General features: G+C 40.7%; 1 protein-coding gene across 1 annotated transcript in view; it reads right to left on the bottom strand.

Moving 5' to 3' along the window:
* Positions 1–17,787, bottom strand: part of CAMK4 (calcium/calmodulin dependent protein kinase IV) — a 303,883-nt gene that overhangs the window by 102,186 nt on the left and 183,910 nt on the right. Inside the window, exon 5 of the mRNA XM_024219761.2 lies at positions 707–779. Within this exon, the coding sequence (XP_024075529.1) occupies positions 707–779 (73 nt within the window). The remainder of the gene's footprint in view (positions 1–706; positions 780–17,787) is intronic.

Below are 17,787 nucleotides of genomic sequence, written 5' to 3'. Positions count from 1 at the left end.
GGTGGTGGAATCTCCTTCCTTAGAGGTTTTTAAGGTCAGGCTTGACAAAGCCCTGGCTGGGATGATTTAGTTGGGGATTGGTCCTGCTTTGAGCAAGGGGTTGGACTAGATGACCTCCTGAGGTCCCTTCCAACCCTGATATTCTAGGATTCTATGATTTGTCAGACAGTGACTGCAAATGAAGCAAAACCTCTTTATTCATGGCTACACTCTGCAGGAAACTCCCACTCAAGTTTCCCTAACATGCCATGCAATCTTACTAATTCATTCATTCCATTAGTCTCTCAATGTTGGATGGCAAGATAATGCATTCTCTTCTGTATAAAAAGGAATCCTAAATAAATGATAGTGATGTACTTCACAAAAATTTGAATGGAAGACTACAAAAGGGCCAGAAATCTCAAATCATTTTCTGTCCTAAATGATCTATACTGACCTTTGCAGGTTTTTGAAAATGGGTAGTGATAAAGAACATTAATTCAACTATAGCAGATGAATTATAGCATATATTGGTGTCACTCAAGGTCACTTTTGCCTCTGAGATGTCACTACTTTCGAGGGATTGATAGAACAGTTATAGAAATGAATGTATAGACTAGTTACAAGGAACAGCTGCTTCTTTTGCACATGCGTACTTATTAAGCAATTATTCCAAATAAATGAAAGATTATTATGTGCTGAGCCTATGATCCTAGTTAATACTTACAGCAACTGCCTCCAGGATTTGTTTAACAGCATTGGCAGCATCTCGCTCACTGTAATATCCTTTTTCCACAATCCTAGAAAGAAACCAGGAGATACTGCTCAGACTCATGGATATAGATGAGCATGCAATGTAGGTAAATGCTTCATAAAAAAATGAATCAGAAATAATCAAACTCGGACATGTCAGATAAGCTGCAATGCTCTCTGCAGAATCAAAATTGCAGATTTCTGATGGTTAAAGCTAGGTCTGTACATCTGTACTTTACCTGTGGTTCCTAGTTAACATAAAAAAAAAAAAAGAGGATTTTAAAATACCAGTTTGTTGTGGAAGTAAAATCATAACTACTAATAAAGTCTGCAAGGGAAAGGTATTAGAACTATATAGGATGATGAATTTTAGAAAATCAGAGCTAGCCAAATCATCTGTAACACCTTTTGGGGATGCTTTCCTATATTTATATTTAGTTTAAGCCATTCTTCTAAAAATGATGTGCCATCTATTTGCAATGTCCCACTAAGATCTGTTCTGCACAGTCTAGCTAGGGCGTTTGGTGTTAGAATCTGAAGGCTGCAAATTATCCATGTAGCAATCTGCTGATTTGTCCTCTTTTGTTTTCTGAGTATAGAACTGGTGCTCTGTGGTCCACACAGAAACTTCACTGCAAGACTTTATTGTTCTTTAATTCATAAAGCCCAGTACGGTATGTGCATATTGCTCATGACAATTAATAGCCTGATTTTTCAAAAGTGCTGAGGACCTGCAGCTCATAGTGAATTCAATGGGCTTTGTTGGTGCCAGGAACCTCTGAAAAATCTGGAGACTAAATCTTCTTTTCTAACATCAATTCAATTCTTTATTAGAGAAAAATATATTTGTTTAAAGAGTGTTCTCCTCTTTGGAAGCTTTTTAAACAATGGTACATTAATATATAAATGTCTTTTTCTTTAAATGGGTAGCAGCAATGACAGAATTTCTGGTGCCTGATTCATGGTTTCATGTTCTGGGACATTCCGGAAAACCATAAACTAACATTACTGAATGAAACAAAATATGAAAACATAGTTAAATAAGAAAATTAAATAAAATAAATAATTGTAATCATTTAGCTTTTTGTGCTTTAAAAATTGAATTAATTTTCAAAGCCCAACACAACAAATAGGTTGCACTCAGGTCATATATTGTTACTTGAATATAAACTAGTAAACTATGTACAAAAAATTTAAAAGATTTATATCACTGAACACTTACAAAAATTCTTCATTTAAGAACCCCCCCAGTAGTTCTCTTGCCAGTATTTTCTAACTATACACAGCATTTACGACCAACAACATTTCTCTCTTACAGAGTGACACCAAAGACACATTTGACCGATAGGTTTGATTATTTTATTGATTTTTAAAAGCTCAACCTGACATATACAGGTTTTTGTCTTAGATACAGTACACAGAGGTGCATGGCTGTGTACTTTCTGTAAGATCAATGACTGCAAGCTGTGTCACTGATTTTAGTGATAAGGCAGAACAAGCTTCCGTATACCTTGAGCAAGGTTGAGAATCTGATTTACTGAGGAGGGGAACACTTGGCATATATTCTTCTGCAGTATTTATTTCAGCAGCACTGTTGTGATGAGTGTGGCAATCAGAATGAGATCCACTGTGATGGGGTGCCTGCCCCGCACTGGGCTCTAAGGGGTTAATAGAGCCCTAGGGAGGCTGCACAGGAGACAGCCAATCAGAGAAGGGCTGCAGGGAGCAGCCAAGCAGGCCCATATAAAAAGGGAGCTGCAAGGCAGAGGAGGGCAGTTCTCTGCTGGGAGCTCTGGGAGGAAGGACTATCTCTGGAGGGCTGAGAGAACTGCCAGCACCCTGGACAGAGCAGTGCACCTAGCAGGGACCAGCAGAGTGAGAAACAGCTCCTGGCTGGCTGCTGGGGTTTGCAGGCTGAGGCCCTGAGGCGAGGGCAAAGAGGATGCTGGGGCCATGAGGAAGTGGCCAGACAATTTGCTGCAGTAGCCACTAAGGGAAGTGGCTGAACAGCGGACTGCAGGTCCCCTGGAAGGGGAGAGCACAGTGTGTGGCACGGCTGGAGGGCTGTGTTGCTGAAGAGGATGCCGAAGACCTTGGAGAGATGTGGGTCCTAGAGCATGAGTGACGGTGGCAAGGCACCACCTGAAGCGGGCACACTAACATGCAGAGGTAATCCCCAAGATAGCCAGAAGAAGGCGCCAGAGTGGTGAGTGAATCCCGTTACAGTCACCCTCTGATGTGTTTCATTATGACAGCACAAGGACTGATGAAAAAGATGCTAACTGTGTGACAAAAATTATTACATAGTCCCTGGGACTTCCAGTATAATATATATGGCTATAAAAATTAACCCACCAATCAGGGTAGATCTAACAAATATGGTAGCCCTTTATTGTACCTATATAGAGTGAAAGATGGGTTTGTTTTGAATAATGTCATTTACAGTTTTATCATAGAACTGACAAGCAGAAGAGAAAAATATAGTAAAATGATAATTCAGTTTGACTGGAGGGAAAAATCCAAAGAGGCAAGGATATTTTTCAATGTATTGTTTCATAGTACTGCCTAATAATCAACACTCATTCTATTCATTGTTCTTCAATGGGAGACACAATATAGTCTAAAGTGACACCCACTCATCAATGCAACAGTAAAAACAGCAAGTTATAGTATTTGCTGTTTCACTAGAGAATCAGAGAAAGACTCAGTTGTTACTCTCATGAATTTCTGCAAAAAATTCAACATAACAGGAGTTTTCTTGTGGTTTAATATAGCATAGCACTGAATTATTTTTAGGTGCAGATTTTAGAACAATTTTTAAGAACTGTAATCTTAAACACCATTTACTTTCTATGCTATTGCTTTGACTATCTGGATACATGAGGGCCAAAATTCTCTGTGTTGCCATTTTCATGCACTTGTCTTCAATAGACCACACTGTTCTAGTCCGAAAATATATCCCACAGCAGCAGCTGTTCACTTCTTAAGACCAGTTCTGTATCACCAGTAAAACACATTATTTATGGGCCAGCTTCTACTGACTCCCTGATACTATTAAATCAATATTAACATAATGATGGTACCAGTTTTACAAAAAAAACAAAAGTATGGAAATCCAAAGTTAAGGCTGTCATTTATGTTATCCATGAGTAAGTGTATTGCAATTTGTAAAATATACCTTATATTACATACCACAGTGACTAGAAACGCCTGTAATTCCCAGACCTTGGGACTATTAGCATTTGCAGGATCAGGGTTATAGTCGGTTATTTCAAGAAATGATGACGTTTTAGGTCTCAGATTGCTGACAGCCTGCTATATGCTCTAGAGTCTACTGCATCAGTGATACTGAAGAACATGAACAGTCAACAAACACACACTAAAATCCTTTTCCCTTTTAAAACACTAGTTCACACATATAGTAATAACCACTTTAGACCAACAGAACATAGCATCGTTTTATATAAAGTTACATCTTTCATACCAAAATTATCCCAAAGTGCTGCAAAACATTGAGTTAGAAAACTGGGAGCGTATTCACCAATGTGACTGTCATTATGCACTCAGGAATAAATTTATCTGAGGAATTGGACAGTAGGATTTGTTTAACTGACAGACAGCACGTGTTGAAGAAATAAGAGACATCACCTACACTTTTCAAGAACTGACAGAATGCTGAGATTTCATCAGTAGTGCCATGAGAAGTGGGCAGAAAAGACCTGCCTCATGCAAAGGATACAACCTCTGCCAATGTAACCCCTTCGACCTCTAGTCATTTATAGTATTTTTTAGTGTCAGCATTGAGAAAGTCCTGGTGAACATGAGAACAGCCATACTGGGTCATATCAAAGGCCCATCTAGCCCCATACGCTGTTTTCCAACAGTGGTTGTGCCAGATGCTTCAGAGGGAATAAACAGAACATGCAATCATTGAGTGATCCATCCCTGTTGTCCTTTCCCAGCTTCTGGCACTCAGAGGCTAGGGACACCCAGAGCATGGCATTGCATCCCTGACCATCTTGGCTAATAGCCATTGATGGACCTATCCTCCATGAACTTATCTAGTTATTTTTTGAACTCTGTTATAGTTTTGGCTTTCACAACATCTGGCAATGAGTTCCACAGGTTGACTATGTGTTGTGCGAATACTTCCTTTTGTTTGTTTTAAACCTGCTGCTTATTTTTATTGGGTGACCCTTCCTTCTCGTTTCAGAGTAGCAGCCGTGTTAATCTGTATCCGCAAAAAGAACAGGAGTACTTGTGGCACCTTAGAGACTAACAAATTTATTTGAGCATAAGCTTTCGTGGGCTACAGCCCACTTCTTCGGATGTATAGAATGGAACATATATTGAGGATATATATATACACATACAGAGAGCATGAAAAGGTGGGAGTTGTCTTACCAACTCTGAGAGGCCAATTAAGTAAGAGAAAAAACTTTTGAAGTGATAATCAAGATAGCCCAGTTAGACAGTTTGATAAGAAGTGTGAGAATACTTACATGGGAAGATAGATTCAATGTTTGTAATGGCTCAGCCATTCCCAGTCTCTGTTCAAGCCTAAGTTGATTGTATCTAGTTTGCATATCAATTCGAGTTCAGCAGTTTCTCGTTGGAGTCTGTTTTTGAAGCTTTTCTGTTGCAATATTGCCACCCTCAGGTCTGTTATTGAGTGACCAGACAGGTTAAAGTGTTCTCCTACATGGCAGAAGGGCATTGCTGGCACATGATGGCATATATCACATTGGTAGATGTGCAGGTGAATGAGCCCCTGATGGTATGGCTGATGTGATTAGGTCCTATGATGATGTCACTTGAATAGATATGTGGACAGAGTTGGCATGGGGCTTTGTTGCAAGGATAGGTTCCTGGGTCAGTGTTTTTGTTCAGTGGTGTGTGGTTGCTGGTGAGTATTTGCTTCAGGTTGGGGAGTTGTCTGTAAGCGAGGACAGGTCTGTCTCCCAAGATCTGTGAGAGTGAGGGATCATCTTTCAGGATAGGTTGTAGATCTTTGATGATGCGCTGGAGAGGTTTTAGTTGGGGGCTGAAGGTGACGGCTAGTGGTCTGTTATTTTCTTTGTTGGGTCTGTCTTGTAGGAGGTGACTTCTGGGTACTCGTCTGGCTCTGTCAATCTGTTTTTTCACTTCAGCAGGTGGGTATTGTAGTTTTAAGAATGCTTGATAGAGATCTTGTAGGTGCTTGTCTCTGTCTGAGGGATTGGAGCAAATGCGGTTGTATCTTAGAGCTTGGCTGTAGACAATGGATCGTGTGGTGTGTCCTGGATGGAAGCTGGAGGCATGTAGGTAAGTATAGCGGTCAGTAGGTTTCTGGTATAGGGTGGTATTTATGTGACCATCGCTTATTAGCACAGTAGTGTCCAGGAAATGGACCGCTTGTGTGGACTGATCTAGGCTGAGGTTGATGGTGAGATGGAAATTATTGAAATCATGGTGGAATCCCTCAAGGGCTTCTTTTCATGGGTCCAGATGATGAAGATGTCATCAATGTAGCGCAAGTAGCGTAGGGGCGTTAGGGGACGAGACCTAAGGAAGCGTTGTTCTATGTCAGCCATAAAAATGTTGGCATACTGTGGGGCCATGCGGGTACCCATAGCAGTGCCGCTGACTTGAAGGTATATATTGTCCCCAAATGTGAAATAGTTGTGGGTGAAGACAAAGTCACAAAGTTCAGCCTTCTTGTGTTATGTGAAGGAATAAATAACACTTCCTTATTCACGGTTTTCACATCAGTCAAGATTTTATAGATCTCCATCATACTCCCTCTTAGTCACCTCTCTTCCAAGCTGAAAATTCCCAATCTTTTTAATCTCTCCTCATTTGGAAGCTGTTCCATCCCCCTAATAATGTTTGTTGCCCTTCTCTGTACATATTCCAAATTCCAAAATATCTTTTTTGAGATGGACCAGACCAGAACTGCATACAGTATTCAAGGTGTGGGCATACCATGGATTATATAGAGGCAATATGATATTTTCTGTCTTACTATCTATGCCTTTCCTAATGATTCTTAACATTCTGTTAGCTTTGTTGACTACCACTGTACATTAAGCAGATGTTTTCAGAGAACTATCCACAATGACTTCAAGATCTTTCTTGAGTGGTAAAAGCTAACTTAGATCCATCATTTTGTATGTACAGTTGGGATTCTGTTTTCCAATGTGCATTACTTTGCATTTATCAACACTGAATTTCATCTGCCATTTTGTTGCCCAGTCACCTAGTTTTGTGAGATCCCTTTGTAACTCTTCACAGTCTGCTTTGGACTTAACTACCTTGAGTAATTCTGTACTGTCTGCAAATTTTGCCACCTCACTGAGCAGGGGGCAGAGTGGAGCTGTGGCTGGGGACAGAGCTGGGCGTGGAGCAGGGCTGGGAGGTGCTCCCACCCTGCCCCCCATGCTTCACTGCGTGCCCCCTGAATGTTCCTTTGCACCCCCACAGGGAGGCATGCCCCACAGTTTGGGGACCACTGTCTTTGACACAAAATGTGATCAAAATTGCCTGAAGCACTGATCCATATTTTGGCCTAATGGTCAGCAAAATTTCAGTTTAAAAATCAAAATCATTTTATAGCTTAGGAGCCACTGATGTCGGGTTTTTTGTTTTGTTTTTTTGCTGCTGCTGCTGCTTTTTAACATGCTTATAACAATTCAAGAGGCAATAAATCTCCAGCCCGCCTCCTCCCAACCCCTCACAACTTTCAGATTTGATAAACCTATTCCCCTCCTGGGCTCTGACTTTGGATGCAGCAATTAGCTCCTGTAAATTTATAAATTCAATGCTGACACAATCTTAACTCCATTTCTGTTATCATTGAAACTACTCTGATCAGTCTGATCTGATGAATTACTTCAAGGCCATTGGCATGTGCTAAGACCTATGCTCTCATTTCATGAGAACATTAATTATTTCATAATGAGCCCTGGCTAGGTTCATCTGGGGAACTAGGGAAACAATCTTGGACAAATCTCATAATTGAATGTCCCAGACAACCACATTTTTAATTCTAGCTATTTTTACCATGGTGTATTTATTGTGTGTTTTTAACATATTGCCTGTGTGCTCGTTGCTATAGAGCTGTTTACGAAGATTAAGTCCTTGTCCAAAAACGTTTACAATCTATAGTAAATAGACAAAACACAGATGAAGGCTGTGTGGCGAGGGCGGTGTGTGGAAGGTGCAGCAGAAAAACAGTGATAAAGTGATTATTTCTGGCATACAGCTTGTTGGTTTATGTTATTATGGGAGCTATGGGTGCATACTAAGAAGCCTGAGGGACTGTCCTATCTGCAGCTTTGTCATCTGAAGTTATGTTCTAGTTCCTCATTAGTCTAGATCTTAAATTTCTGATTGAGAATGTAAGAAGTCAAGATTATTCTTAATGTAATATTTGTAATTGATAATGTTACAAATTGAAGGTAAAATCAGATTGCATCTGTTAAAATGGCTATCCAGCAAAGCAAATGGGACCTGCATAGGTGAGATGAGACATACTCCTAAGTAGAGACTGAACCTTTATTGTTTAAAGGGCTCTCCACTGTAATTTCGACTGAGCAATAATGCTGGGAGAACATTTGAACTTTGATTGCTACAATGCACATCTCCTTGTCTTGCATATCTTAGCTATAGTAATATGAAGAAGGTTACATTTAGAATGGCAACATTACTTTGGTGTAATGACCTCTCAGATCTTCTGGAGCCTGAAAATTGCCTTCTTTACAACAAGATTCAATGCAAATGATTACCCTCTTAGAGAGACACTGATTGGATATTCCCTTATTGACCATCTCCATAAAGAGAAAGAGACTAATAGCGACTTCTTATTCTCTCTAATAAGAGCTGAGCTGATGCTTTACATCTAGCTTAAAGAAAGGTCATTCTATAAGAAGAATGTGGATGAAAAAAGACCCCCACTTCACTGAGAGGACAGCTGAAAGAAAGCAGCAAGAATGAGGAACTTTAAAAGAAACAAAATGAAGACTGTCCCCTCAGTATATAATATATAGGGGTGAAAGCTATACAGAAAACAGTCAGACATGCCAAAAAATAATTAATATATATATTTAATTTTTTTTTTGGAGGGAGGAAAGGAGGAGAGGTACCATTAAAAAAGGAAAGAAAGAATAAGCCAAGAACAGATGTGAGAAAAAGTAAATCTAGAATCACATATTAATAAAAGTCAATTAGGAAAGATACTCAGTACTGAAAATGATTAAAACGATCTAAATGAAACAGACATTTTATTATAATGAAATGTTCTATTCAAGTTCCACATGCAGGGCCATATTTTCAAAGTTAGGTATGTGCATTGGATCTGTTCAACACCTTACTGGGCATGTGTACAACCAAATATACCTAATTGATATTCACACGAGATGTTTACATGCATAAAATTGGGTGCGCACAAGCATATGGTAACGTGCCTCTTCTTTCCCCCTTCACATTCATAGAATCATAGAATATCAGGGTTGGAAGGGACCTCAAGAGGTCATCTAGTCCAACCCCCTGCTCAAAGCAGGACCAATTCCCAACTAAATCATCCCAGCCAGGGCTTTGTCAAGCCGGGCCTTAAAAACCTCCAAGGAAGGAGACTCCACCACCTCCCTAGGTAACGCATTCCAGTGCTTCACCACCCTCCTAGTGAAATAGTGTTTCCTAATATCCAACCTAGACTTCCCCCACTGCAACTTGAGACCATTGCTCCTTGTTCTGTCATCTGCCACCACTGAGAACAGCTGAGCTCCATCCTCTTTGGAACCCCCCTTCAGGTAGTTGAAGGCTGCTATCAAATCCCCCCTCATTCTTCTCTTCTGGAGACTAAACAATCCCAGTTCCCTCAGCCTCTCCTCATAAGTCATGTGCTCCAGACCCCTAATCATTTTTGTTGCCCTCCGCTGGACTCTTTCCAATTTTTCCACATCCTTCTTGTAGTGTGGGGCCCAAAACTGGACACAGTATTCCAGATGAGGCCTCACCAATGTCGAATAAAGGGGAACGATCACGTTCCTCGATCTGCTGGCAATGCCCCTACTTATACAGCCCAAAATGCCGTTAGCCTTCTTGGCAACAAGAGCACACTGTTGACTCATATCCAGCTTCTCGTCCACTGTGACCCCTAGGTCCTTTTCTGCAGAACTGCTACCTAGCCATTCGGTCCCTAGTCTGTAGCAGTGCATAGGATTCTTCCGTCCTAAGTGCAGGACTCTGCACTTATCCTTGTTGAACCTCATCAGGTTTTTTTTGGCCCAATCCTCTAATTTGTCTAGGTCCCTCTGTATACGATCCCTACCCTCTAGTGTATCTACCACGCCTCCCAGTTTAGTGTCATCTGCAAACTTGCTGAGAGTGCAGTCCACACCATCCTCCAGATCATTAATAAAGATATTAAACAAAACCGGCCCCAGGAACGACCCTTGGGGCACTCCGCTTGAAACCGGCTGCCAACTAGACATGGAGCCATTGATCACTACCCGTTGAGCCCGACGATCTAGCCAGCTTTCTATCCACCTTACAGTCCATTCATCCAGCCCATACTTCTTTAACTTGGCGGCAAGAATACTGTGGGAGACCGTATCAAAAGCTTTGCTAAAGTCAAGGAATAACACATCCACTGCTTTCCCCTCATCCACAGAGCCAGTTATCTCATCATAGAAGGCAATTAGGTTAGTCAGGCACGACTTCCCCTTGGTGAATCCATGCTGACTGTTCCTGATCACTTTCCTCTCCTCTAAGTGTTTCATAATTGATTCCTTGAGGACCTGCTCCATGATTTTTCCAGGGACTGAGGTGAGGCTGACTGGCCTGTAGTTCCCCGGATCCTCCTTCTTCCCTTTTTTAAAGATGGGCACTACATTAGCCTTTTTCCAGTCATCCGGGACCTCCCCCGATCGCCATGAGTTTTCAAAAATAATGGCTAATGGCTCTGCAATCTCATCCGCCAACTCCTTTAGCACCCTCGGATGCAGCGCATCCGGCCCCATGGACTTGTGCACGTCCAGTTTTTCTAAATAGTCCCGAACCACTTCTTTCTCCACATAGGGCTGGTCACCTTCTCCCCATATTGTGCTGCCCAGTGCAGCAGTCTGGGAGCTGACCTTGTTCGTGAAGACAGAGGCAAAAAAAGCATTCTTGAGAACTTCTCTACTTACCATTACTTTGCATCCTTTACTCCACCTTACCAGCTTTTCAATCATATATTTTTGAACTGCTATCACACGAGAAGTTGTTAATTACCTAAATACTCAATACAAAACTAAAATTAATAGGCAAGCAGCAGGCACCACTTATGTGGTCAACTTAATGTACCCACTCTACACACCTGCACATCATACATCACAGGAAAGCTTATTATATCTACTTTAAGATGAGGTATGATGTGGAGCTGTCAAATGGTGCTGTTACCATAGAAATGGGGATAAACACCATCTTTGAAATATTTGCATTCATTTCTGTTATTGACGAGGTATTGTTTCAAGACATAAAATTGGATTTCTTTGTGACCTCAAAGCATCACAACAAAGATGTAAAGGATAAAACAATCTGGAAATAAATTTGTACAGGTATCATTAAAGTGTAATAGCGCTGATGACATTTCTAGTCATCATCATCCTGTTCCTCATTATGATCTCTGTCAAGAGTGGATGGGTTACTACAGTCTTCATTGCCTGACACATACACAGCTCTGTGCAGGTAAGTTTGTTCCGATTACAGACACAGGTGACTGTGCAGCAACATCTAATGGTACAAATAAGGTCTTGTAGAAGCTCAGATGCCATTGGGCCCTTGAAGAATACAGGAAGTAATTCATCATCCACATTTTCTGTCCATGTTGCACGGGTCATCCAATATCTGGTTTACCCATGTTCAAAGACATCCAAATCTTTGTTTGCCAAGATGCTTTTCTGACATGCTTTTCAAAACTGTCACCACATGGTGGGAGTTTAGCCAGTGACTTGTTCTTTTTGATGGGTAGATTGAGGCGCAAGCAATTCAGGTCTCTGTGGGTCTCCTTTTCTTTCTTGCTCTGGTCATGCAGCACTTGTACCAACTTTCTTGCTTCAGAAATTGTGGCTTCTCCATCCCTCTCTCCCATTTTGGCAAGATCTCTGAAGTGGTAATCTCCCTTTGTTATGACAATATTAAAAAAAGATTTTTCCCCCAATACCAAATAGGGGACATGGTCACATCCAGTTAATGCAGCAAGTATGTTGAAAGGTCAGGAGTGAGTCATCACAAATTGCCTGCACAGATATGAAGCAAGGCATGTCAGTTGTGCTGGTAATGGTGCCTGTTTCAATCCACATGTAATCTATATGCTCCATTTTTGGAATGTAGTGAACAGCAAGGACAAAACATCTGGTCAGCTGATCTAATTACTACATTTCCTTTGACATCAAGAGACCCAAATGCCATATTGGCACATACAGCATCCAGAAGCACCTGATGTCTGCTTCCTCTTGAGTACTGTACAAGTCTTCGGCTTCAACACCTCTACTGGTGATGGACTTTGCTACTTCACCAGTGGAAAAGCCTCCAGAAAGGAGTGTTTGTGTCAGCTGTATTCCTACATTCTCAGGTGCATTTTGAACAATATACTCACAGAGGATTTGTACAAGTTACTACTTGTTGGATGTCATGTTTAGAAACTTTTACCAGGGGAGGCACAAGGTGTCTACAATCACCTGGTATTTCTTGAATCCAACCTTAGATCCTGTCTAGCGCTGTCTTTCTGCAGTTTTCACAGAGTTATTATTGTCATATCTGTCAAAGACTTCAATTACACAATTAGCTTTTTCAAATCCTTTTAGGACCTGCCTCAAGTACTCAGCAGTAAATTAATCAAATGTATGGAATTTGTCTCCAGCCACCATTTGTATGATAGCCACAGCATCTCTGATGCACATTGTGGTTTCTTTGTTGCATGCTCTTAGCTCATGGATTCTTTCACTGTTCCTCTCACTGTTCTATCAGCATGGAAAAAGGACACAGGCATAAGTCCTAGAACAGTTGGCATTGAAACATCTCTTACTCCTGGGGGAATTCTGTGCCACTGCGCATGTGCAGAATTCATGGCCCCCGCAGATTTTTTTCTCTCTGCAGAATATAGATTACATAGAATATAAGACCAAAAAAGAATGTGAAGAACAGCTAGCCAAAGACTCCAAAAGTAATAGCCATTTTTTTTAAATGCATCAGAAGCAGAAAGCCTGCTAAACAACCAGTGGGGCCACTGGACAATCAAGATGCTAAAGGAGCACTCAAAGACAATAAGGCCATTGTGGAGAAACTAAATGAATTCTTTGCATCGGTCTTCACTGTTGAGGATGTGAGGAAGATTCCCAAACCTGAGCCATTCTTTTTGGGTGACAGATCTGAGGAACTGTCCCAAATTAAGGTGTCATCAGAGGAGGTTTTGGAACAAATTGATAAACTAAACAGTAATAAGTCTCCAGGACCTGATGGAATTCACTCAAGAGTTCTGAAGGAACTCAAATGTGAAATTGCAGAACTACTAACTGTCGTCTGTAACCTATCATTTAAATCAGCTTCTGTACCAAATGACTAGAGGATAGCTAATGAGATGTCAATTTTTAAGAAGGGCTCCAGAGGTGACCCTGGCAACTACAGGCCTGTAAGACTCAGTTCAGTGCTGGGCAAATTGGTTGAAACTATCGTAAAGAACAAAATTGTTAGACACACAGATGAATATAATTTTTTGGGAAATAGTCAACATGTTTTTTGTAAAGGGAAATCATGCCTCACCAATCTACTGGAATTATTTGAGGGGGTCAACAAGCATGCAGACAAAGGAGATCCAGTGGATATAGTGTATTTAGGTTTTCAGAAAGCCTTTGACAAGGTCCCTCACCAAAAGCTCTTAAACAAAGTAAGCTGTCATGGGATAAGAGGGAAGGTTCTCTCATGGAGTGGTAACTGGTTAAAAGATAGGAAACAAAGGGTAGGAATAAATGGTCAGTTTTCAGAATGGAGAGAGTTAAATAATGGTGTCCCCCAGGGATCTGTACTAGGCCCAGTCCTATTTAATATATTCATGAACTATCTAGAAAAAGGAGTAAACAGTGAGGTGGCAAAATTTGCTGATGATACAAAACTACTCAAGATAGTTAAGTCCCAGGCAGACTGCGAAGAGCTACAAAAGGATCTCACAAAACTGGGTGACTGGGCAACAAAATGGCAGATGAAATTTAATGTTGATAAATGCAAAGTAATGCACATTGGAAAAAACATAATCCTAACTATACATATACAATGATGGGGTCTAAATTAGCTGTTACCACTCAAGAAAGAGATCTTGGAGTCATTGTGGATAGTTCTCTGAAAACATCCACTCAATGTGCAGCAGCAGTCAAAAAAGTGAACAGAATGTTGGGAATCTTCAAGAAAGGGATAGATAATAAGACAGAAAATATCATATTGCCTCTATATAAATCCATGGTATGCCCACACCTTGAATACTGCATGCAGATGTGGTCGCCCCATCTCAAAAAAGATATATTGGAATTGGAAAAGGTTCAAAAAAAGGCAACAAAAATGATTAGTGGTATAGAACGGCTTCTGTATGAGGAAAGATTAATAAGACTGGGACTTTTCAGTTTGGAAAAGAGACGACTAATGGGGGATATGATAGAGGTCTATAAAATCATGAGTGGTATAGAGAAAGTAAATAAGGAAGTGTTATTTACTCCTTCTCATAATACAAGAACAAAGTACCACCAAATTAAATTAATAGGTAGCAGGTTTAAAAGAAACACAAGAAAGTATTTTTTCACGCAACGCACTGTCAACCTCTGGAACTCCTTGCCAGAGGGTGTTGTGAAGGCCAATACTATAACGGGGTTCAAAAGGGAGCTAGATAGATTCATGGAGGATAGGTCCATCAATGGCTATTACCCAGGATGGGCAGGGATGGTGTCCCTAGCTTCTGTTTGCCAGAAGCTGGGAATGGGCAACAGGGGATGGATCACTTGATGATAACCTGTCTGTTCATTCCCTTTGGGGCACCTCCCATTGGCCACTGTCAGAGGACAGGATACTGGGCTTGATGGACCTTTGGTCTGATCCAGTATGGCCGTTCTTATGTATGCCTTTCACCCACTAGGGGCTGCTGTAGCACCAGAAGAGAGGGCAGCCAGCTGGGCAAAGAGACTGCATTTCTCACAGCAAAGCCAGGTGAGGAGGCACAGGAGGGACAGAGCAGGACACATGAGGCTGCTGGAAGGTCAAAGACTGGGGTTCAGAAGGGCTAGTGAGAGAGTCAGACTGGGGTGCAGACTCTGGAGCTAGTGGGGTGACAGCATTGAGCCCTTGTGTGTCCCTGGGAGGAGGCCGCAGGGACACACAGGGGCAGACATGCCTGACTAAACGGGAAACGCTAGGGGTCAGCCAGGATCTGCATAAGGGAAGCTCCCCAACTCCCTAACAATTCCTCCCCCCGCATCCCCTACCAAAAACCCTGTTCAATACTTCTCTCATCCACACACCCAACAACCTTCCAAGTTCACTCCCAGGTTCCTATGCCTAGTAAGGAATTTGTCAAAGAAACATTTCCTAAATCTTTTTTGTCATCTGTATTGTTACACACATACTTGCTGACAGGTATTTTGAAATAAATTACCAAAATTATTGAAACTGGCATGATTATATTGTTGTTTTGACAAATACAATATTTATAATTTAAAAATATTGTGCACAGAAATTTTATTTTTTGGAGCATAATTCCCCCCCAGGAGTAATCTCTGCATCTTGCGATGGACAGGGCTCTAGGGAAAACAATTTCTGGACTAATAGCTGCTGTGATTGTCCCTCCCTTGCCTGATTTAAATTTAGTTTTCTTGGCCATGTCAAGCAAAAGCAAATGTTTTGATGCCACATTTCTTGACTGGGTTGAAGAAGCTATGTGTCCCATCAGAATCAAGTGCATCTCTCTCAAATCTCCCCATTTGTTTTTCACCAACATTTGCTATTTTCAGTGGAGAGTCTTTGTACATCTGATGGTAGATATGTTATCCAGTAGATAAGCAGCTCTCATTGTGATTCAGGGTCAAATGGGTTTGCCATCGTGCTGATGACATGGTTAGTAAAAGCTGTAACATAATTTTCATCCCTTTTCAGTGCAGAGGCAAAGATTGTTTGTGGACTTTGTCTTCACAACTTCTTGTTAGTCCACTTCTTTCTCACATGGCTTTTGTATATTCAGAAAATGAAGCTGTGTATTGATATCTCTAACACGAATACTGACTGGTGCATAAATAGCATTGAATTAAAAGCTAATTTCTAGAATAACTCAAAGCTTAGTACTGTATGCATGGGCAATTACAAATTAAACCTTCTACCAGGCAGACTAGATGCTACATTGTATGGACAAAAGCCTACCAATGGAGAAGCATTACATTAGAAGTTCATATACATTTATATCTACCCACTATGCAGTACAAACTATGGACACACCATCTACTGCTACATGTGCACAGTCATCAGCCACAGACTGATTTGGTCAGCAAATTTCAATTGAAAATATAGAAAACTGTTAGTCACTTGTGAAATACTTTGACAATTAAAAATATGCAATGTGAAAATAGTTCATGTTAGTATATTCCAAAATGTTGATACTTGCCTTTTTGCCACATAATAAACAAAATAATATTATAAAAAAAAAAAAAAAAAAAAAACCCTGCCCATGTAATACCAATACAATTATTTTAATACACTGTCATTTGGTAGCTTTGACCAATAAACACCACATAAACGTGTTGAAATTAACTTAAATAGTAAAAACTGTAGTCAGTCATGTTGAAGCGTTTCTGGAACTATGCAAAATATGGCACTCATTTTGGGTATCATTGTTTTACTTTGCCTACAGGCTGACAGCAACACTTGACAGCGCCGCATCACAACTCATCTAAATGTACATAAAATAAGCTTTCAAATGATATACAATGTGCGTGTGTGTAGGGAGAGTATATTAAACTCCAAAAACATGGCCCTTTTTGGAGAATTGGCACATGCCTATAAGGACCATATGGCATCTCCAGTGTAAGAATGCCGAATGTGATGCTTATGTCAGTTGAGTACACTGAACTATCTTCTCACTCAATCTCAGGAGAATGAGAATTCATTCTACAGTTGCAAATTAACAAAGACTCATTTTAGACAAGGATTAAAAACTAAATGACTTGAAGGCAGTAGGCACAAAGAAGATTCTTATGATGGGCAGAGTGCAAGTAAAAAATTTGTAGAGCCCACTTATTGCACGTCACATTTGCCTCTTTCCCAGAGAGGAAAGAATAAAGGATGTTCCCTAAACCCCTCATTCATCTAAACACCCCCTCAAGAAAATGTTTGGGAACTGAGCACCACACTGTCTCATAAGATACAGCTTATAAGATCTTTGGGAAAGTGAATTCCAGAGTCAAGGGACCTTGACTGAGAACACCTGGCTACCAGCTCTGTGACATTCAAATATAGACTATTAGCTCAAATGTCCAGTTTATATCAACCACCGACAAGATTCAAAAGAGGAGGGGGGGGGGTCTCATGTAATCAGGATCTATCTTGCAGAGTTTTTATCGTAGATCAAAATCAACATTTTGAATTGTACCCAAATAGGAAACCAGTACAACTTCTGTAGAGCTGGTGTGATCTATTCCCAGAAGTCAGTACTGGCTTACAGACAGCATATAGCTGCATTCTGCACCAGCTGTACCGTCCAAGTGATCTTCAAGCACAATTCTATTACTGCAAAGTGCTTGCACACTTGCCATCTCCCATCCCATCTTCCTAAAATAGTTTATTCACACCAGGTATTGACAAGTTAACAATTTTAAGCCTTTACTTTCCAAGATGACCTGGTTCACTGTAGCCCTGGATATTTGGAGTGCGCTTCTACTCTAAAAAGCGACTATGAAAAAATGGTTTCTTGTTATTCAGAAGATTTTCTTTGTGTGCATACTCAGATATATCTGCTGTATCTGATGATTAGAACAAGTTCTTACTGCTTTTTACTCCATCTCTCTC

This window comes from Terrapene carolina, unplaced genomic scaffold, assembly GCF_002925995.2.
Source record: "Terrapene carolina triunguis isolate 2854851 unplaced genomic scaffold, T_m_triunguis-2.0 Scaffold69, whole genome shotgun sequence".
In the NCBI taxonomy this organism is placed as follows: Eukaryota; Metazoa; Chordata; order Testudines; family Emydidae; genus Terrapene; species Terrapene triunguis.
This window is presented reverse-complemented; position numbering and strand designations above follow the sequence as displayed.